Source organism: Citrus clementina, unplaced genomic scaffold (genome assembly GCF_000493195.1).
Source record: "Citrus clementina cultivar Clemenules unplaced genomic scaffold, Citrus_clementina_v1.0 scaffold_2, whole genome shotgun sequence".
NCBI classification, from domain to species: domain Eukaryota; kingdom Viridiplantae; phylum Streptophyta; class Magnoliopsida; order Sapindales; family Rutaceae; genus Citrus; species Citrus x clementina.
The window spans coordinates 34,591,374-34,614,136 of record NW_006262688.1 but is presented as its reverse complement, the minus strand read 5'-3'; the positions used below and the strand labels follow the sequence as shown (position 1 = coordinate 34,614,136).

At 35.8% G+C, this 22,763-nt stretch overlaps 5 protein-coding genes across 5 annotated transcripts; all 5 read right to left on the bottom strand.

The window, feature by feature from the left end:
* Positions 1-345: 345 nt before the first annotated feature.
* On the bottom strand, positions 346-5,199 carry LOC18053084 (integrin-linked protein kinase 1). Its single transcript, XM_006449512.2, is given in 13 exon segments — positions 346-799; positions 1,134-1,245; positions 1,455-1,576; positions 1,839-1,853; positions 1,855-1,925; positions 2,107-2,213; positions 2,325-2,387; positions 2,534-2,613; positions 3,029-3,149; positions 3,267-3,352; positions 3,997-4,092; positions 4,198-4,272; positions 4,372-5,199. Coding segments are annotated over 13 exon segments (1,377 nt in total). The 5' UTR covers positions 4,696-5,199; the 3' UTR covers positions 346-694.
* Positions 5,200-6,574: 1,375 nt separating this feature from the next.
* LOC18053083 (cyclic phosphodiesterase) lies at positions 6,575-8,646 on the bottom strand. The gene is made up of 3 exons (XM_006449508.2): positions 8,170-8,646; positions 8,022-8,076; positions 6,575-7,117 (listed from the first exon to the last, which is right to left on the bottom strand). Exons 1-3 carry the CDS (start codon positions 8,479-8,481, stop codon positions 6,912-6,914), a joined length of 573 nt encoding a protein of 190 aa, XP_006449571.1. The 5' UTR covers positions 8,482-8,646; the 3' UTR covers positions 6,575-6,911.
* A 912-nt stretch (positions 8,647-9,558) lies between these two features.
* Positions 9,559-11,906, bottom strand: LOC18053082 (oil body-associated protein 2A). The gene is made up of 3 exons (XM_006449507.2): positions 11,573-11,906; positions 10,337-10,419; positions 9,559-10,187 (listed from the first exon to the last, which is right to left on the bottom strand). Exons 1-3 carry the CDS (start codon positions 11,853-11,855, stop codon positions 9,816-9,818), a joined length of 738 nt encoding a protein of 245 aa, XP_006449570.1. The 5' UTR covers positions 11,856-11,906; the 3' UTR covers positions 9,559-9,815.
* Positions 11,907-12,804: 898 nt separating this feature from the next.
* LOC112101072 (protein NRT1/ PTR FAMILY 4.5-like) lies at positions 12,805-15,745 on the bottom strand. Its single transcript, XM_024190993.1, has 6 exons — positions 15,662-15,745; positions 15,036-15,132; positions 14,712-14,929; positions 14,146-14,589; positions 13,813-13,940; positions 12,805-13,699 (listed from the first exon to the last, which is right to left on the bottom strand). Exons 1-6 carry the CDS (start codon positions 15,743-15,745, stop codon positions 12,805-12,807), a joined length of 1,866 nt encoding a protein of 621 aa, XP_024046761.1.
* A 1,809-nt stretch (positions 15,746-17,554) lies between these two features.
* Positions 17,555-21,748, bottom strand: LOC18053081 (MACPF domain-containing protein CAD1). The gene is made up of 6 exons (XM_024191446.1): positions 21,285-21,748; positions 20,423-20,661; positions 20,088-20,283; positions 19,582-19,765; positions 18,915-19,069; positions 17,555-18,219 (listed from the first exon to the last, which is right to left on the bottom strand). Exons 1-6 carry the CDS (start codon positions 21,537-21,539, stop codon positions 17,572-17,574), a joined length of 1,677 nt encoding a protein of 558 aa, XP_024047214.1. The 5' UTR covers positions 21,540-21,748; the 3' UTR covers positions 17,555-17,571.
* Positions 21,749-22,763: the final 1,015 nt, after the last annotated feature.

Sequence of the window (22,763 nt, the reverse complement as noted above, 5' to 3'; positions counted from 1 at the left end):
ATTATTGATCATTTGATATTAAACCTTCCGCAAACTCACCTACAACTTTGTGGTCCATGAAATTATCCTTTGACAAATACCTGGATGACTCATTATATATCTTTTTTTCTTTTTTTTTTTAAAGAAACAGTGATTAAATCATGGATTTTTTATTTGCCAGCTGTATGACTGTGCATTCGGCCACTGTTGGGCTGCTTACAATTGTAGGAAGGAAAGACCGCTAACTCTCAAGAAGGTTTCCAACTCCAACTCCAAGTTCAAATCATTTGGGCCCCCAAGTGAACCTGGGCCTAAAATGCAACCAATGAGATTTTCACTCACGTTGGTTTCAACCCATCGTCGCAGTTCATCAAACGGAGTTAACTTTTCAGTCAATACATTCTTAAATTCATTATTTCCAAAAAAAAAAAAAAGATGAATGTCTAGTTTGTCATATGCACATGATGTACACTTATGGCTATAATTTTTGATAAATCAATACACCGTAGAAATGTTATCCTCAGCCCACAATTTCAAAGGGAGATCTCAAAAATGTGGAAAAGAAATTTCATTTGACTACTACCACAACAGAATTCACCTATGCGACAGCTATCCTACCACCTGAAAACCCAATCTTTTTGTCACACTATTGATTCATGACGAGAGTTGATGACTTCTGCAGATTCACAAGCTAATGGAAACGGCAATCTATTATTCAGATGCTGCTGGTTGAACGAGATGATTTGCTGCGGCTGCTGGGGCTGGAATGATCTTTCTTCAGCATGGCTTCCAGATTATGAAAGCATTTCATTGTTCTAATCTGTACATTTTACAAATTAACAAAAGGGATCTATTAGTTCTATAATATTAATAATGGTGACTAGTGACTACCTCAAGCATTTATGCAGCCTAAAACAGAAGCCTATTGGCTCCCTACCTAGTTCCCAAGGGATGGGTCAAGGTACTAAAGTAAATTTAAACAACTGATACAAATCACCCAATTAGCTGACATGCGGCACATGCCTCATCCAATGAGAATCCAACTCAAAAAAGGCCAAGGGTTAGGGTGCTCGCATGTAAGATCATAGAATGATGATGATTGATATCCATGTAAACAGATGCAAACACACACTGAGAGAGAGAAAAAGATAGACCTTCCAGCGCCTCTTATGATTAATACTGTTATTAATCGATTCCAGTTTTGTTATTATTTGCCTGAATGTTGGTCGCTTAGCTGGCTTCTCATTCCAGCATTCCTCAATCAACCTGCAAGCAGAAAATGTTAGCAAAAGTTTCATTTATCCTTAAACTATATCCACCAACACAATAAAATCAAGATTCACTGATTATAGCTCTCAACAACAAGAGGGAAATAGGGAATCCTGGTTTTATTGACTAAAGGAATCTAGTGTACAACTATATCTAAGGAAGAAGAAATTCACAATACAATGAACATCTAAGAAACAAGGACTTACTCCTTGAGTCCACGTGCATAAAGCTTTGCAGGAGCTTTGAAAGGTGGACGCTGTCTGGCAGCATATGCTTTAGGAACTTCATTGTCATGCTTCATGGTAAACGGGGGACAGCCTTCAATCATCTGGTGTACATCCAGTACAGGCATCAATTATTAAGCCAATCTCATACACATAATATATGGTAAAAGGTTTCACAGAACACCAAATCAGGTTTCATATATATGACTCCTGTACTGTTCATAAGAATTTGATTTCATTCTGTACTGTCAATGGAAGGTTCAAAACCAGACACAATTTCACGTGTAAAGACAAGCGATTAAGCAAGAAATAATCAACATTGTTTGCGTAATTTAAATACACTGCTCATTGATTATAAAACTTCACCTCCTGCAATATTAAAAGCAAATGAGAACACATCTACTTTGGTATCATATTCTTCATTTTTGAAAACCTCAGGTGCCACATACCGGCCTGTCAGTGACAAATAACACATTTCAATTACAATCAATAAGTGTACCTTCAACTAAAAATGAAAGGTCACAATATCAGTTTTACTCTGAATAAATAAATAAGAAACTCAATTGGGAAATTCAGACACTTTTTTCTTTAAAAAAGAATTAAATGAAATATTCTGACAAGCAACAGCACTTACAAGAAGTTTCTTGACAAGTTAGAGGTCTATCTTCTTTAACTGTGAGCAGCTTGCTAACTCCAAAGTCTGCAACTTTAAGATTTCCAGAATCATCTCGCAATATATTTCTGTCATTTTGCCAATAAGCAACATAAAGGTCCCTAATAATATTAGGAAACAGAGGCAACCAAATTACTTTTGAGTAAGAAAAACCAAAATCGTATTGTAAAAGAACTTACGAAGGCTCTAGATCACGGTGAATGATTGGTACCGGTTTATTCTCGTGCAAATAATTCATTCCTCTACAATTAAAGACAGGTTAACAATCTTTCAGCTAAGCTGGAAGTATGAATGGTTCAGACCAAGATAACAAATGCAAAAATAGTATTGCTCATAGTTTTACTGTTAGAACTAACTTGTTATTTGTAACTAAAATTCATCACATTACCTTGCAATATCAAGCGCAAATCTCACAGCCGTTGATGGTTTTAAAGCTCCTTTCCTTTTCAAGAATGCACGAAGATCTCCCTGCAACATGAAAGAAAACTTATATATATATAATTACATAACCAAGCTTCATGATGAGATTTAACTACTTTAGCTCTAAATTTCTTTCTATACAAACAAGATAAGTACTATAGGCACAAAAATCAAAGCACCAGCGATTTGATTCAATTTAAGTCATTGTTTCACAAATATGTGGCATGTTGTGAACCTAAAATTTGAACAGAAACCATAATTAGGAAATACTTTTTACATTGACTATCCTAGAACTTAAAATAGCAGGTAACAAAAATATTCTAAATCAAAAAGTCAATATAGCAAAATGAAAGCCCAACAGAAAAAAGTTAAAAATAAGTTAGAGATTCAGCAAAGAGAAATAATTCCAGACTTCATCAGGATAGCTATATTGAAAGTCAGTGAATCAAGGGTTAGGGAAGACCTTCGGTAAATATTCTGTTACAATCATCATAGGACTACTTTGAGTTACAGCACCCAGAAATTGGACAACATTTGGATGTCGTATCTTCTGAAGCAATGCAAGCTCATCTCTAAATGCCCTCCTGTGCACAAAATAACCGGATTGAGAACAGGCAAACAGTGAGAAAAAATAGAGGAAGAAACAAGTTGTCAGAGCAAGAAAAGGAACAAAAGATTTTCTCAATTGACGAATAACCTACACTCTATCATCATCAGAAATCACTTCTTCCCCAAGCTTTTTCACAGCGACTTGAATTCCACGCCAAAATCCAAGAATGAATGTCCCCTGGCATATATTAATAATAACTTTGTTAAAGATGAAACAGTGGCAAGCGGAAACAGAGCCACTACACTTCTGAAGGGGAAAAAAAAAAAAAAACCTCATTTCCTCAACATCAGCAATTTGACAAATAAAATTTTTGAGAATTTAATTTGATGTATTTTCTCTTTTGCCTCCTTCTTTGAACAATGTTAACTTTATAAAAATTCCTTTAAGCTGTCAGCTAGGGCCTTCCACTTGCTTGAACCTTCATTTCAGCATATTTCACAAAATTGCATTAACCTTGCTCTAATTGGCAAATCTCCTATAACCCCTTAAGCGAGACCTGCATTGCAATATCTAACCTTAAGATCCCTCCTGTGTATTCTGATACATTGCTAAAACAAACAATTCCAGGAATAAAGCAACTCAACTTCCTCCACTAGTAATCAATGTCAACCTCCAGCAAAGAACTATGCAGATTATCATATTCCATCTTACAACACTTCTGATAAGTAAGTCCCCTGGATTACTACACATTCATCTTCTGTAAGGTATTATTATGTAATCAAATTTACCATATTTATGGGCATTATCTAACCAATCAATCACTAGAATTAAAATACAACTTCACTTCCCAGCTATCCAAATATTGAAAAACAACAAATTACCTTAGTAATCTCAACGCTATTAGTAAAATCGAGTTCATGAGGGTCAATTTCATATTCCGGGACTTCACGAGCATGTTTAACATGCATTGGAGCCATCTGAAATATCAATTCACAATAACTTGAAACAGTGCATACGGAAATTCTTTGTATGAACATGAAGAATTTCGAATCATTAGCATAAACTAGAAAAGAAATCCATACCAGAGGCTTTGCTCCATGTTTCTCTAGGAGTTTGATCACCTCATGGTTTTTGTAATATATAGCATCTCCAAGAGGCTGTTTAAACAACACTAGATTATCAAATTTGAAAACAAAAATTACCAATTATCAATTACCAAAACGACAGGGTTGGTTTGAAAGTTCATTGTTACTCACGGTGCTTCCCCAGCGGTCTTTGGGGTCAACGTCGGCGCCACGTTCGAGCAACAAGCTAACAACTTCGGTGAAGCCTTGGCAGGCGGCCACATGGAGAGCTGTGCGGTTATCGATATCTCGAAAGTTGACATCGATGCCAGAATCCAAGAGCTCCTTGATTCCTTCCACGTCACGTTCATTTGCTAAGTACATCAGCCTGAACTCCGGTTTAATTTCCTCACCGTCGTCATCTAAGCCGTTTAGCTCCGCCTCCTTCCGCTCGCGATCCGGCGCCAACGACGACTGCTTCAATAATGTCGTCCTCACAGGAACCTTCGTCTCCATACTCTCTGGCTGAATATATTTCTTTTGTTTTTTCTTTAATTGTTGAAAATAAAACTGTGCTTAAACTAGAATTGGAGGAGATCTATAATATGAGATATTTGAAGAGAGACGATTAAGAAGAGATCACACTTCACGATTTTAGTAACGTTGTTCTGAATAAGTGTGCTTGTGCGTGTCCTGAAGTTAAAGAGGGGTTTGGTAACGTTGACGATTTTGGTGAAAAATGAATGTATTAACGTTCAATTGGGAGGAAAATCGTGGGCAACGCGCATGGAAAGCACGTGAACAAGATGTCGGCGCACGCGGATCAGGCGAAAGGTAAATAGAAGTTGACTAACGTGAGCCTTAGGGTTAACGGCATCCCGGCCAGGCTGTCAGTTAAAGGGCGTTAATGCAGTTACTGGCTGCCATGGCGGGTTTCAGATGATTGTAGGCAGCACCACAGTCCATACCACTTTAGGAGAAAACGTGATTAGTAGTTGGTAAAGTTCAGTTTCTCCTGTGTTTTGGCTCAATTTCTCCTGTGTTTTGGTGAACTTTTAAAAGTTAATTGAACCTTTTCTTTATTATAATTGCGTTTTTACCTGTTGACCGAATTTGTCATGTGCAGCAACTTTGATACTTATCTTAATTATCTCTCAACTTGCTGATATAGTTGAAAGATATCAATTTTGCACATAATCAACTGGATAAGGGAATATCTTTTCTTGAAAAAAAAAAAAACGGGGAAGAAACTCCTTCAATCATTTTATGAGAATTAATGTTAAAAAAAATTATTATCCGTTGATTCTGCAAGTTAAACAAAGCTGGCTTATACCCAAATTTGATTCATTCCTTTAATGCAAAGTCAAATTTGCTAACACTTTAAGCAAGCGGCCTTACAAATTGTTGAATCATAAACTAATGTCCAATCTACCAAAGTGAAATTGGGGTGGCATTACTTGACCTTGAAATCTTATCTTTACTCTAGCATTGAAGGGAATATGATCTGATGAGACTGTGAGTTGCGTCACTTGTGTGGGTGGGGTTTTGACTAGTATTTGGTTTAGCGATACAGAACAGTGATCCAGTCCAGCTCATAAACACCCAGAAACAAATGAAGGCTGCTGTTGACTATTGGAAACAAGGACTAACGTAATTTACCACTGTGACAATGGATAAAATCATATGGAACTTCTAGCAGTTTCGACTTCCCAGATGAAACTTTTGCTGCTCATTTTTACGCACAAGTTTCCTAGCATATCCTTTTTCCGGCTCATATGTCCCTGGATGATAATGAGCCCAAATTAGTAGGTCTATATGATGAAGGCTGCTGTTGACTATTGGAAACAAGGACTAATGTAATTTACCACACGTGACAATGGGTAAAATCATATGGAACTTCTAGCAGTTTCGACTTCCCAGATGAAACTTTTGCTGCTCATTTTTACGCACAAGTTTCCTAGCATTTCCTTTTTCCGGCTCATATGTCCCTGGATGATAATGAGCCCAAATTAGTAGGCCTATATGATGAAGGCTGCTGTTGACTATTGGAAACAAGGACTAATGTAATTTACCACACGTGACAATGGGTAAAATCATATGGAACTTCTAGCAGTTTCGACTTCCCAGATGAAACTTTTGCTGCTCATTTTTACGCACAAGTTTCCTAGCATTTCCTTTTTCCGGCTCATATGTCCCTGGATGATAATGAGCCCAAATTAGTAGGCCTATATGTTATAGGCAGCTGAGTAGTTGTAACAAATTTGGCATCCAACCTACGCCTCTGTTATGTAAGTGAATATCCAAGCACAACGCCCAAGGTTGTTGTATCAGTCTCATCATCTGCAGTCTAAACACGTCTGAATCCACGATTTTTATGCAAAATCCTCTGCTGCAATTGAATGATAACTCATAAGAGAGTCTATAGCTTGTTTAGCTAAATTGTCGAAACAGTTTTGTATGACAACTGGAACTGGATTTACTAAACCCTTTCAAGATTCATTTACACTATTATTCAATCGGCCATATATATAACACAAGAGGAGACAGCCAATATCATTGACAACAGACAATGGACGAGATGGGGTGCTTTATTATTGCATACTACACTCATCATTGGGCGAGATCAGATCAGTATCACCACCCACAAACACACCCCCCCCCCCCCAACCACACACACACACACACACACAAAAAAGAAGAAAGATAATGCTAGTTATTCAAATCAAAAAGAGCTAATCTGGGCTCAGGTTGCATTCAGCAACCCTCTCCCAAGACTTGAGACTGGTATCCTCTGTGTCTGTCTTCCACAATTGAAGGCGAGTGATCGGGAAGCTCAAACTGCCGTTGCTCTCATCAAGTTTGTGAGCTTTTTCTTGTGCAATTTTCTTTTCATCATCTGTGAGGTCCCCGTAAAGGAGGCTCAAATGTGGCATGTAAGCTGCAAAACAATATCTCGGTTATGCAAGAACTGTGCATTAACATTTCAAAGTTTTGATTGAAATGCCATTACTTATCTTTGTTAAAGATCAATTACAAGTCTGGAATGAATCATATCACACAATCAACTGCAACCTTCAACTAAAACATGTACTCTTCTAATCTCCCACATAAATTCAAATGACATAAAACATCCATTACAACCAAGCAACATTACCTAATGAGTTGTCTAAATACGTAGCATTTCCATAGTCTTAGCAAGCATCACAAATCTCAAGAGCTATATATTATTACATACGTGCCACGTCATGTGAAAAAGAGCTCATCTTAAAGCTCTCAGAAAAGGTTTGCTGTACTTGTTTTATCTGGGATCTGAAAATTACAACTTCCAACAAATAGAAAACATTACACCAGATAATGCAGACTGAAGGAAGTTGATTCATGCAACTAATCTCAAATAGTTTGAAATCAAGACTTAGTTAAGTAGCACCTGTCAATCTAGGGACCTGAATATCAGGATACAGAACAAAACATACAATACTAAAATTGTCCCTCAGTGTTTACAACCAGATGAGACTCAAAATTAACATTACAATAGAGAATGATAACAGTTTAGCTTTTATGTTACTTGAGATATTCAAACTTTCAAGAAATGTCTTGGCATTTACACTCTTAAAATATTAAAATCACCGTCACATATTCATAAGAATTTTATCTCCTCAAATATAACATAATCAGATGTCTCTTTATCCTAAAATGTGCCCAAGAAAACACCAGCAGCTTCTATTAGCACCTTTCCAGAGAATTTAAACCTAAAAATTCCGTTCATGGTGCCCTTTAACATAATAGCCTCAGTCAAAAATCAGAGTTTTAACGAAAATTAAAAAAAAAAATCAAGAACTAACGTGTGGAGGATTTGTAACCAAAATGGCCACAGCAATGTGAGCTAGGTTCCGCCACCTGAAAAACCCCCCAAAAAAAAAGACGATATTTATCATTATGATCTCAAAAACTGCTAAGTTTTCCCAAAATAAATAAATGAAAACAAATAACCTCAGGCGTGGGATGAAGCAGCAGAAAAACACACTGGTAAAAGAAAGTCCCAGTGGCCACCCGATCCACAGTACAGTTATACGCCTTAAGCCCGTTACACGCTGATTTAAACTTCTCCAACGCATCATCCGCCGTCAGACTCATGGCCCCAACAACAGTAACATGCGGCTCGAACTGGGGCCCACCGAACTCGGACCTCAGACCCTCCATCAACTTCTTCACCCTCGCCCTCACCTCATCAGGTGGAATCGCCCACACAGAATAAAAATCCTTTTCGTTTTTATCAACTACGACCGTTTCAGGGGCTTCCATTAATGATTAAGATAAATCAACAAGCGTTCGGTTCAGTCTAGAGGGAAGTGTGAGTTGATTATGAGTTTCGCAGCTTTCTTTGCTGGGGATCTCCAGGTGTCCGCGGCATTGGCGAGATGGGACAGTTGGCGCGTGGCTGGATATATGCTGCGGATCTGAATAAGTGGTGTAATCACATGCGGCGCGAGTAAATAAGGGCATTTTCGTTTATTCCTCTGACTTGATCTTGGCCGTCCATGTGTTATGCGAGATCGACTAAATTATAGTCCTAAATTCGCAAGTACTAGCATTGGGTTTGCTTCTCCGAATAGGAATTGCCTGGAAAAACTCACAATTTATGTTGATTTGGTTCAATCTATATATTGGTTGGTTGGTTGGTTGGACGGTTATAAATTAAAAATTATTAAAAATTTAAAAAATATTAATTATTTTTATGATGTAAAAATGTAATAGTTATTATTTTTATTAAAATAATTATTTAAAAATTATATTTATTCTATATTATTAATTTTTATTTTATAATAAAAATTAAAAATCATATGTAATTTATTTTTATTTTATAATTAATTTTTTTTACGGCATCCACAACTTAAAAACTAAACTTTTAAATATCAAATAAAATCTCTATACTCAATAGCATACACATGGAGCGATAAAAAAAGTACTTAAAAAAAAAAGTACCATGAAGATAGGTGAGTAACTTCTTAAAAAGTTCTCCTGTAACACACCCATTTTTAAATTTTCTAAGCATAATTTCAATGTATTGTTTTTTTTTAAAAAAAATTTACATAGTGAAGATTTATTTCTGTATTATATTATCAATTTTTCAAGCCATATTTTAATAGGACGTTTATTTAATTAATATATCCATGCACTGTGGATATATTAATTTGGAACAATAACTTGGAACTTTTATTAACCCAATCTAAATTATAAAAATCTACCTCTGAGAAATTATATTCTTAGAAGCTAATTTATAGCCTTATAGGTACGTTGGCAATTCCAGTGTGTCTACAGACTACCATCATGAAAAATTCAAGAAATAAACAATCACAAACACGGCAGACACCCAAAATGTTGACATGGAAACGACCACAAACATGGCAAACGCCAAGTGTTGACATGGAAGCTACAAAATATACATACAAATAAAGCAGAAGGTTCAGACTTCCGTAGCAGAAAATACATTAAAAAAAAAAAAAAAAAAAGCAGCAACACGTTTACACAGATTTTACAAAAGACTAATATAGAGTAACATGCAACGAAACAACACTTGAACATGAAAGAGAGAAGCTGAGGCTGAGGCTGCGGCTGTGGCTGTGGCTGTGCGAAGCTCAAGGAAACGGTGCCCTCTTCTTCATTTCGATTGATTGAATATCGACGGCAAAGCCCTTGGCATGCTGCTTCCAGTAGTCAGCCTGTGGACTAATCCATTCAGGCTCGTCAATCTCCACCCTCGATTGCTTCAACGCATCAGTTGATATGTTGTACTTGTCATCCCTTTTCTGAACCAAGTCTGAGCGCACCATGCCCAAGTTCACTGCCTGTGGAGACATCATCAGCGCCGGTGCACCCAGTGGCAGCCTATCACCTCTATCAACCTGCCAAGTGCACCAAAACTTGCCGTAGGTTTTCGCCATGTTATCCAGTTCCGGTCTCCCTATCATTTCTGGAACTCTAGGATTAACCCATAGGCCTGATTTCACCTGGATTAATTAACAAACTATATTGGATGATTCCAATTAATTATTTATTAATACTGCCACACACACACACACACACATACTTTTTTTACATAATGATCCAAAAATAATTGCAAGGAATACTATAATAAGTACATAGTTTATTAATTAACCTCATAAGCATGGGAATGCCATAGCTTTTGCTCCTCCAGTGGCAAAGCTTCAAATATCTTATCAGAAACAATATACTCCACTCCTGTAACTAGGGATGGCAATGGGGAGGGGAGGGGAGGGGACCGATCTCCCCGTACCCATCCCCGATATTTTGCGTATGTCCCCATCCCCTCCCCGTCCCCGTCAGAATTACTTGAGAGAATCCCCATCCCCTCCCCGAATAATAACAGGGGATCCCCGAGGGTCCCCGATCCCCGAATAACTAATACATTTTTTTTTATTTTGAGTTAATCATATTAAAATAAAAAATTCAAATAAAAATAAAGTTCGAAATATATCTTACATTAATATTTATTACAAAAGTCACATACATTAAATTAGTAAGTAACGCAACATGCAAGGGATACAAACTTATTTTACAAACTATCATGAACAAATTAATAGTCTAATACAAAATTGTTACAAATAAAATCGAATTTAGATTCAAAATTAACTTTTTCAATGGTGGCGTGGGCACTTTATAAATGTGAATTATTCCCTTTACAACACAATAGTTAAATCGGAGCAAATTAAAAGTAAATATTAGATTAGATTAGATTAGATATTAAAATTGTGATTCGTTGTGGACAATTATAACATCTAAAATTAAATAAAAAATAGATTTAAGTTTAAAATATTTAAAGAATATCAAAATTAAAAAAAAATGTTTGGCTAATAGAATCTACTCGGTCTTTTTAATGTCCTAAATAAAAATTTAGAACTTTAATTAGCTAATTAGGCCTAAAAGTTTAATAATATAAATATTTTGATATTTTTTATTTTTACCAATATTTATAATTTTATAATTTAAATTTTATAATTTATTTACTAATAATTTTAAAAAATTAAAATTAAATTAAAAATTAAAATGGGGAAATGGGTAGGGGATGGGGATTCCACCTCATCCCCGTCCCCTCCCCGAATAAGAAATTGGGTAAAAAAATTTCCCCGTCCCCTCCCCGAATAAGAAATTGGGTATGAAATTATCCCCATACCCTCCCCGAATGGGGAAAATCCCCGAGGGTACCCTACCTGTAACGATACATACAAATTGAGGTCAATATTTCATTCACAATATATCAGTAAATAAAGCATTCCTGACGTGTATAATAATAATAATATGAAAATACACAAAATTAAACTAAAGGATAAATTAATAACGGGTTTGGTGGGTATTTTATTTTTAAATAAATTACCTATGAGACGGGCAGTGGAGTCATCAGAGTCATAAACGGCGCATTGGAGGAAGTCTTGGTTGAGTCTAGACACATAGTGATGAGTCTCGATCTGGCGAGACATGTCGTGGCTGTACAAGGCGAAAGTGCAAACGTGTTGGCTCATCTGCTTTATGGGCTTCAAAGATTGCATCATCGCCGCTCCCTTGTCCAAAACGTGTTGCTTCATCGTCATAGGCTTCCCTGGCGGCTGCTCCCCTCCATACGGCGGTGTGGGTTCCGGGGACTTGTCACTTGATGCCATTAATTCATAAAACGCAGCTACCTAGCTACCGCCTTTGAATTTTGATCTATGTTTTCTGTATTCGGTTGTTGCTAGTTCAGTTCATATATATATATATATATGCTATTCTGAGAGATGCATGCATATCTGAGTGCTTGGAAAACGACGTGGGGGAGTTAAAGCGAGTACACGTGTGCATGCATTGGTTATGACTTAGGAGGTGGCTAAGAATCGTGAAGGGTGCGGACAAATGGATGAGTTTGAGCTAAACTTGGCCTTCTTAGTTGATCATCAAGATCTATGCCACTATTTTGGTACCTAGCTAAGTAAAATGACTAGCTAGTTAATTTGGAAATTTTATGTGAAAGATGTTAATATAATTCATTAATTAGTAAAATATTCACTTTTCTTTTTCGATATATTAAATTATTTGGTATCTAAAAATTACATTGGGCTCCGACTAATTCAGATTCAAGTTGGGTAAAATTGCTAGGACGGCAAATCTCTTCTAATAAATATTTAACGTAAATGTATTTCCAAGTCTCGAACCGAAAACTTTGGTTAAGTTAGAATAACCTCATACTAGTTGATATACGCGCTATTCACTTTAGTATTGATCTCATATTCTTGAGGCATGTTAAAATTATAGCAATCTTAAACCGACGAATCAAATTAATTTTTACTTTAATTTAGAATGTATCTCTAGATCCTCACAATTAAACCATATGTTATTTTATATACAATTGTACTATGTCTGTTGATACTTACTGCCAAATCACTTGAATTGAGAAATGAAATTTCTGAAATAAATATTACATTTTCACGTTTCCCTTTTCTATCACAACGTATCAAATTCAAATAACTACAAATTAAGAGATTATAGAGGGGACCAAAAAAAAAAACACACACACACAGGCATACACTAACAATTTTCCATTAATAATTCGCTTTTGCCCCACAAATATTCATTCTACTTCGATAAATCTTGGCTAAAGCTCTTGCATGCTGTCCCTCCAACAGAAGTCTGAGGTCTGTAGTTGTACCGACTAGACATAAACAAATACACAGAGAAGTTGATGAAGCTCAATGCAGAAAGCAACCAGAAGAATAGATTCAAATGGTTCCTGTTAATATTGTTGCCTGCCAACCAGCCTCCACTTTGAGTAATTCCCCTTGTTGCACTGTTAACTATGTTAACCAAAATGGTGCTGAAAAAATATCCAAGCGCCATGGAACACCAAAGAAAGCAAGTAGAAAGAGATTTGATCCCTTTTGGTGCCTCTGAATAGAAAAATTCAAGCAATCCTACGTATGTGAACATGTCTGCAATTCCAAATATAAAGAACTGAATTGATAGCCAAAATGTGCTGATTGGCAATGGCTGTACTACTGGGATAGCGTCAAGCATATTGTGATCACGTGCCACGTCTTTGCGTATCACTTCAAATACTGCAGCAATAGCCATGGAGATACAAGAAAGGACTAAGCCAACTCCTACGCGTTGCAAGTGAGTAATCCCTGTTGGGTTGCCTGTGATCTTGCGAGCAAAGGGTACAAATATTCTATCATAAACGGGAACTGCAAGGATCATGAATAAAATTGGGAGGATGGGTAATGAAGCTGGTGGTATGTGGAATGATGTAGTGACGCTTGTGTCCATCGTTAGACCTTGTTGGATGGAGAAAGTTTGGAGCTGAGCTAGGCATAGTGTCATCACAATAGTGCAACAAAAAATTGGAATCATGCCTAGGATGATCTTTGCATTTTCTACTTGAGTTACCCGGCAAAGTTTCCATGGATTCGGAGCTTCTGTTATCTCAAGATTTTCTGTGGATGTTTTCTGGATTGCTGCTTTGTCTAGGAACCTGAATGTCATAACACAAATTTAATATATTGGCATTTGTACTTGGATAATTTCTATATGAGATGTTGGTATATATGTCTGTATAAGGAGTTTGTAACAAAATTTAAAATTAACCTGAAAATATCTCTGTGAGGCAGAAATTCTGTTTCTATAGCAGCTTCTTTGTCCATGTTAATCTCATAGAGCTCCATAGGGTCTTCAGGAAGTTCAAGTTTCCTATTTCGAATGGCAGCAACATATACCTGAAGACAAGAAAAAAAAATTATTAAATCATTAATTCTTAATTTGTAAAATTTAAAGTTCAAATATATAAATAAATTCAGTATTTAGTGAGTTTTTGCACTTTATTAAAGTACAGAAATAATATTACAAGATGTATAATAGCATTTTCGCATTTTAATAAAGTACGGAAATATTCACTAGATTATATATATAAAATTAAAATACCTGTATAATTTCAATGAGCACACTACTTCCTTGAACAACTTGAAATCGGTACAGTGGCAATCCGGCTGCAAAGATGATCGTAGCCAAGAATACGGCAACCGAAGAGAGACCAAATCCCCTATCCCATCCTTTGTTATCTTGGATCCACACGATGAGGGTTACACTAATTGCACCGCCTATGCACACTGCTAGGAAGAGCAGATTAAAGAAGCTGGACATTTGTCTAGCCTCTATTGGGTCTTTCTCATCAAATTGATCAGCACCATAAGGTGGAAGTGCAGCTTTAATTCCTGCTGTGCCAGTGGCTATCAAGTAGAGTGCAACAAAGAGAAGCGCAGCATCACTACCTTCAATCTTCTTACAACCAGCAGTCGGATCAAAGACATTACAAGGAGGTGGCTTAAGATCGGGGTAGTGAGCTTGGATTGTTATCAATGCTAGTCCCTGGATGGACGAGAGAGAAGGAAAAAAAAAAAGAAGAAAGAAAAACAGTTACCAACGAGTTTGTAAGTAGCATAGCCAAATTTGGCTTATTATTATTGTTGGAGCTGAATTAGCATATATACCAGAAACTCAACACTTCCTGAAATTAGCACAGCTTTGAATCTGCCAATGAAAGCATCTGCAAGCAAAGCCACTACAATGCTGAGGATATAACTAGTACCCATGTAGTTGGTCACTTGGTTAGCTGCCTCAGCTAGATCTAAGTGCAACACCCCATTGAAGTATGTCACCAAATTCACTCCCAGTGCTATAGTTGCCAAGTTTTCGAAACCAAATGCAGCTGCAACACAAAACACAACCATTATAGTTATTACAAGACTGAAACGACCTTCACAACCTCTCTGATTATACTTCAAAATCTAGACCATGCATGATAGAGTTTCGACCTAGTATGAGCAAAGAAGTCTTTATTCCTCCATGCTTATACTTCACAGCTGGTCTTCCTTTCCAATCTACCTTTCCTTCAACAAGCTCAAGGTTCTCCTATAAGGAAATCACAAAATTAGTTAATGGTGGTTAAATGAAAAACATAACTTAACTAAAAAGCCATAAGCAATTGTGAACTAGAAAGTACCATAGCTTCAAGGTAGCCCAGCTGATTTGGTGCCTTAATGCTGAAGAATAGATAGCTTAAGCTTTATATATATATAAAGAGTACGAACTCAACATCCGAATATGGACTTGGCGACCACAATTCTTAGGCCCTTCTGCTTGTTTGCATACGCTATTGAAAGCTTGCCGACTTCTGGGCCGAGAGATTCTCTGTATCTGTCAGGCTTTTGACAACAGGATGCATACAATGGCGTGAAAGTAAATATTTTAAGTTGAGAAACATTACAAGCAGAAAGACATGATGCTTAATCCAAAAGCATCTCAACACTTCTCCAGTTGTATTTTCGCTCGCAGTCATCAGTTTCTTCCTTTCAGACATTCCAGCAATTTGTGTTGATTATTTTTTTTAAATTAAATATGAAGGTGGCCTATTGATTTGTTTAGCCAAATGTCTCTTTACCGGAAGCTGCAGGCATTTAAGCAGATATAATTCTATTTTCTGAAGTGGGTCCAAGAATGTAAGTGATTTCATTGAAAAGGTCATGTCTATTGTTAATAAGGAAAAATTAAAACAAAATAACGACAGAAACTTTTGTGATCCCACATTGGACTGATTAAATGATACTGAATTGGTCATGGACGACCAACAAAAATTTTCCGAGCTTATTGCATTGCTCGTTGTCCAGTGTGAAATTGAATGAGTGTTACCTCCAGTCTATATGTTAATCTACTTGTTGCCGGCTCATGTCTTTTCCAAAAGGTAAAAATGTTAATGACATAGTATCCCAACATTTTAATCTGAAGTTGATTGCATCCAATAAAATGATAATTTTATATCATGTAAAATTGCAAATTAGTGTGTGTGTATGTGTGTGTACATGTGTTTGTGGATAAAAACTCTATTTATAAAAATTCTACTAATTAAAACTTTATTTAAATAAGCTCTATTTAAAAAAGTCGTATCAAATGGAGTCTTAATACTATTAAACTATACGGCTTTCTAGTGTATTAAAAATTAACTATGTTAAATCGCACGATTTAACAGTGTATTTGCGTTAAAATTTTAGTTGTTTAGTTATCAATGATAACTTTTATTAAAAATTATAAAATCACTTTAATAGGTAAGTTTTTAAAAGTTATGTTATGAAAGAATAAAATAAGATTGTAAACTAAGTAGAGAATATTTTAAACATTTTAACATTTAAAAAAAACTTTCAATCTCTACTACCAAAAGTCTGAAATTAGAGTTTTTACTAGTTGAGGTAAAATAGCTTATTTAAGATTCAAAATCTCTATTAAAAAATAACCAAACAACAATAAATTTTTTTTATAAAACTCATGAGATAAAATAAACATTTATGATCATTAAATAAAACATATCAAACATGTACTAAAACTTGATTCTATTAAAATTCATGGCTTAAAAGCGTGTTCGTATGAAGAAACAATAAAATAAGGACTCCCACACTAAAGAAAACTTGATGTATATCACTATTTAATGGATGAATATGACCTCTTTTACCATTTGAAATGAATAAAATTGAAATACTATTCGAAAAGCGTAAGAGCTATTTTCTAAAATTACCTAAAAGGTCCATATCTTAAATCTGTTTTGATCAAAATCAATTTAATTATCATCTACTTTTATTTATTAAATTTCGGATTTATTTGAATCTTATAAATTATATCAGGTTAAAATCTATTTCAGAAAAGTTTAATTAACTACTATGAATATAATGACACAGATGTTCTAGGTAATAGTTAAAAAAATATGAATTGTCTTCAATTGACTCAAACTAAGGGACTAAAGGATTATTAAAAAATTATTAAGATAGAAAGTATTTTAGAGTAAAACTCAGGCTTCTGAGTTCGAGTTAGCATTTTTTTTGTTTGGGCCCCCAAACCATTAGAGTTCGACTGTTCGCGTTATTAATATAATTGCTTACATTACAAAAACAGAACGGCAGTCTGGAGGAACCTGTGTCTTATTATCATCCCTGATCCTGACTACGATGAAAAAGCCGAGTGAAATCTGACACTTACGCTGGGTATACAAGAATCTTGAAACAGACTACATACAACAAATCATTACTTAATCCATGAATTCAAAAACATTTGGTAACTCTTTCATCACTGTAACTCGATTCCTCTAACAGAGTAATCTAAATTTAAAATCTGTAATCCTCAAAACACAACCCCCCCCCCCCCCAAAAAAAAAAAAAATTGAACATCAATAATGTAATGCTGACCTAACTCCTAAGGTCCTGAACAACAGAAGAAAGAACTGGATATCCTGTGCAAAGAATGTAGAATATGGTTGTAAGAGGAATAAAGGGGGTTAATCCTGCAAAAGTAAACAGAAATAATCTATCAATAATTCAATAAAGAGTACTTTACACGCAATACAATCCTTCCCTTGTCCACTCCAAGCTTAGCCCCTGTTACCAACCAATGACCTGGTAAATCTTGTGGTCCCTTCGACATTTCAGTTACGTCCACAATTTTCGCCAGTTTCCCTATGTGGCCTGAACTATCTTCCCTCTTATCCTCAGGCATTTTCTCGTTTGAGACTGATGAAGAAGCGCTGCCTGGCTTCTGAGAGGTGGAAGGGATGGAAGGGCTGTGATCCCATACAGACCGCCTTATCGTACATCCAGGTACTTTGGAGAAAAGGAGTTTCAGGTGTAATACATTTTTGGCTCCAAAATCCCATACACCAAGCTGAGCCCCTGTAACTACATGAACACCAGAGAGGTCTCCAATGCTGGTATCAGTATACTCTATTGGTGCAGTGCTTACATGGGAGAAATTCTTCCACTTGATGGGCTCAAACCAGCGGCTGTCTTGCTCCTCAGGACCTTGCCACTTAGGTGCACCTATAGCCACATGAGCATCCCAATGGGGTTGAAGGATCTTTGGAAGAGACACTAGATGCTGCAAGTTAATTTCAAGTCTATTTTGTTTGCTGCCCTCTAGGCCAAGTTTAAGACCAGTGACGGGCTTACGGCCAACAGTTACCTGATAACATCATGGCATATTTTGGCTTAGCTAGAGAAAAGTTATTGCCATACTAAACAATATCAGGCAACTCTTTTAAGATATATATTAGTTTTGCACATTTCACTACAAGGGCAGAAGGAGACCATCCCTTTGAGACGTCCACTACTAAAAGGTCTGAAACCACTACTCTCCCTCATAAATGTACACCAGGCAAAGAAGGTGCAGCACTGCAGGATTACAATTTCACTATTTCATTTTTGTAGATTTACACAAGGATTCTGCCTTTGCTAGTAACATATAAATTAAAGACTCGCAACTTCAAGATCTTCCAACACCCGAGAAAAGATCACCAAAATGATAGACCAGAAGCCACCACTATGTTTCATTTCATACAAGCAATAATTTCTTCTGTGCATATCAGTTGGGATAGAAACTAAGTATCCCAACTGACTAAGCATAGCATTACGCTTTAACTAAACATGCACCTAAACTTTTTTCTGTCGTCATTTTTATCTTCTTGTGTGAACAAAAACCATCACATTATCGTCAAAGCAAAATAAACTGAACGGGAAATTGGGCTACAGATAATGAGAGATATTAGTAGGCTATCTCTAATTCACTTGGACATGAAAGAATTATATTATAATTACCTCAGTAGATTATAATTTAATAATTTAATCTCACACTGTAGATTTAAAAAAAATGAAAAATACCTGATCTGGGCTAATATAAAGCTTAGGACCCATTAAGCTAAATTGAAGGGATGAACAAACAGGCTCCTTTCTTTGAATATTACTATGTTGTGGGGCCCAAACTCGAGGAATTTGATAATCCAAGAAATACTGTAAATCCTCAATCGGTGGTTTGTCTGGTAAAGAAATAAACAGTCAATCAATCAGTAAATCATTATCAATCTATTTTAATGCAAGACAAAAGCAAATGTGATAGTATTTGCATAAATACAGCCACATCTACTGTGAAAGAAAATAAGCACCGATTGAAGTCAATGTAACTGATGCACTGTTGTAGAAATTTCAACAAATTTGAGCTCCATCTTTTATGATCAGAACAAAGAGCAAGACAACAGGACAATTGAAAGCAACACTAACCCTGTTGTGAATATGTGAAACTGAACTTATGCAAACTAGGACTCTCTACAATATTTCCTATGATTAAGGAGATAATGTGATGAGGTGTTTCCCAGACTCTGCTAAATCAGGGATACTATTGGACAATCAATTGAATCGGCTACATGAAGACTTTTGAAGTATAAATGATGATATGCTAGATTCTCTAGGAATCCTTGATGCATTACAATATAAGTGAAATCAATGAACAATTCAAACCACAAGAACATCTAACCGTTAGGTGAAAACTTACATTCCAAGTATAATTCAATTGCACGGGCCAAATGCTTTATACCAGGCACTCCTTCAAGCAGTGAAACAATGGGCGTAAATGTCATGTTAATTACATCCGGTGCCAGTTGTACAGTCTCTGCCCATTTAGCATGACTTTGCTCTAGATCATCACCTCCTCTCCTCCTAAAAATGACTGTGACATCCTACAAGAAGAAATTTTTTAAACGGATATTCTTACAGAAAAGTGCCAGAGAAGATCTATGTTAAGGAAACAGGAAGTGCATCAGAATTTTACTTTCGCAAAAACAAAATGTAACAAGTTAAAAGTGCAATGACGCTCAAATAAGTCGGTAAAACTAGCAGATTAAATAGTTCAATTCCACAACAGCTCTAATCTCCAAAAAATAAAAATAAAAAAATAAAGAAGAGGCAGCAACATAAATAAAATGAGAGGCCTTAACATCAAATCTTGCTCACACCAGGGTTAGGTTTAACTAAAAAATAACAAATAGAAAGAAAACCTACCTTGTCCTTGTACTTTAAGGGAGCAGCACTTGACTGACTTTTTGAGTCCATAAACCTTTCATCCCCAATGTCTTTCACGTAGTTCTCGATATCCATCATTGACAAAGGAGATGATTGGTGTTGCCTGATATAAACCACATCTCTTCCACCAATTGTTATAGATGTAACAATATGGGTACCATAATTTTCAATAAAACTGGCAAAAATGAAAAAAGAAGTGGAAATGAGGAAACATATATCAAATGGATATTGTATAGAAAATGTGGTGCATGTGCGTGAAGTCAGAGTGTACAGCACTACACAAAGATGGTGTAGTTAGTAATTTACCACTTTACCTTGCCAACAAAGGGGGATCCCATGAATAAGGAACAGCACGCCTGATTTCTTCACAGAGAACTAAATTTAGCTTAGCTAGCTTAACCTTATAAAGGGAAATGAAATTTCCAACCATGGCAAGGGATTTTGTAGCTGCTGCATCAGCTTGCCAGCAACCAGTGAAATTGAACATGGCATTGAAGCTTCCAAGTGGAATGTTTCCCGATATACCGGATTTCTCATTGAAGTATCCTGCCATCTGGAATTTCAAGCATCAAAGGCCTCCATTAAAAGTTCACAGTTTAACAAGAAACAAGATTCGTTCATCGCAATCAAGAAACTCATGCCAAAACATTGATTCCGACGTGATTTTCTAATGTACAGAAACTATTGACAACACGGACATTCCATTCAATCTAGAACATTAACTCTTTCACTTCAATCGAACTTATGACAGGAGCTATAATAACGTTGCAATTACCCAAAAAGCCTAATAGCTTCAATTTTAAGACATCGCCAAAACTTAGCCGGGAGAAACCAATATTCACAAAATGCAGTTTGTTAATCCAACTAGTATGAAATTATTCAGATTCCTATAATAAATAAATGGATGTTTCTAAACGTGAAAGCAGCTGAAGAGCAGAAATCAGGAAAACAGAATTCTGGTCTTACTAAGCTAATAAATGTCGCACATCCCCAACAAATCATCAAATTAAAGCATTGGAAAAAAACAAATTGCAAGGAAGCCAGCATGCCAGCAACCAGAAAATTTTCAATAAAGCAATAAGATTTAAGCATACCCAGACAACAATTTTAGCTCACCAAGCCAACAGACGATACCAAAAAAAAAAAAAGAAGATTGAAAATCTGAGAAACAGTCACCTCATGGAAGCTGCAAACAGGTATTCTCTCAATGCTTCTATTGCCTTTAGAACACTCAATATCAACAGAGACATTAGGCACCAAAACACCATCAGAAACAACAAGATCTCCTGCATGATGATCCTCATCTATGTGAACAAGCCTCGACCCAGGTGCTCCCTTACAATAAAGAAGCCTTATATCAGATGTGACATCAAAGCCACGCCCCAGAGCTTGGATTGAGTACCGAAGAGTAGTAGCAATCTGATTTTCCATAGAACGGGAATTCTTTTTTCATTCATAAACAAGAAAAATAGTTCATTTATCTCATGATGTAAAAACAAAATAACCAAAAAAAATTGAAAAATATTGTTTTTGTTCTTTTTCAGTTTATTTGTTGTTGTGTTGTGGGCCAAGTCGGGGACGGAGAAGGGAGAAAGGAGGGACCTTGTAGTTGGTGAAAACTGAAGAAGAGTATTTTTTTTTTTTTTAATTTTTTTATTTATTTTATGTTGCTCTTGTTTTTATTTGATTGCTGCTGCTTTAGGACAAATGTGTACGTGTTGAAATGTGTAATGTGCTTGTGGGGGCTTTGACTTTTGACTACAATAATGTCTTAAAACGCGTTTTTGTTGGCTGGAACTGGATTCTCAGTTGACTGCTGCTTTTTTCCTTTTTTTCAACTTTTCAACATGGAAAATTTACATAAATAACCCAAAATCTTTTAAATTTCTTGAAATTTGATGATTTGTTGATGCTATTGGTTTGGTAATCTATTGATATAGTGAGGATAAATATCACAAAAAAAAAAATATTGTAATTAACTAATTATAATAGAAAAAGTTAATGGTACTCTTGAAAAATCTCCGAACCTCACCGGTCACCACAACCTTCAACAATTCACCAAATTCATAAAATAATATTGATGATGTTTTAAATTTTATTTTTAATAACGTGGGTTTATAAAATACTTAGTTTGTTTTAAATTTTATTTTTAATAATGTGAATTCATAAAATACCTAGTTTACTTTAGTATATAAATAAAACCGTCGCACTTGTGTTTAATGCAGCAAGTACCTCTTGCACCAAAACACAACCTACGGGTGCAATAGGCCATGCGATAAGCACCAAAACATAAGCACATATGATGTTTATCGCACCAAATAAGTGCATACACCATTCTATCACAGAAAAATGGCACACTCAAACAGTCAAATCCAAATTTTTATTTATTTATAAAATTATAATAAAATTTTTTTAAAAAAAATCTATATACTGAGTTTTAGTGCAACAAGCACCTCTCTTACTAAGGACAGATGAGATAAAATGATAAATATGCCCATCACACCAAGCATGATTGTTGCAGTTTTTGATGTGATAGAAACACTTATTCACACAAAAAGGGGAAGCCAACCACAATTCTTAAACTAATCACCATGCACAAAACAACCATGACCGAACCAACCAAAAAATAAAAAATAAAAATTGCTCAATCCGACC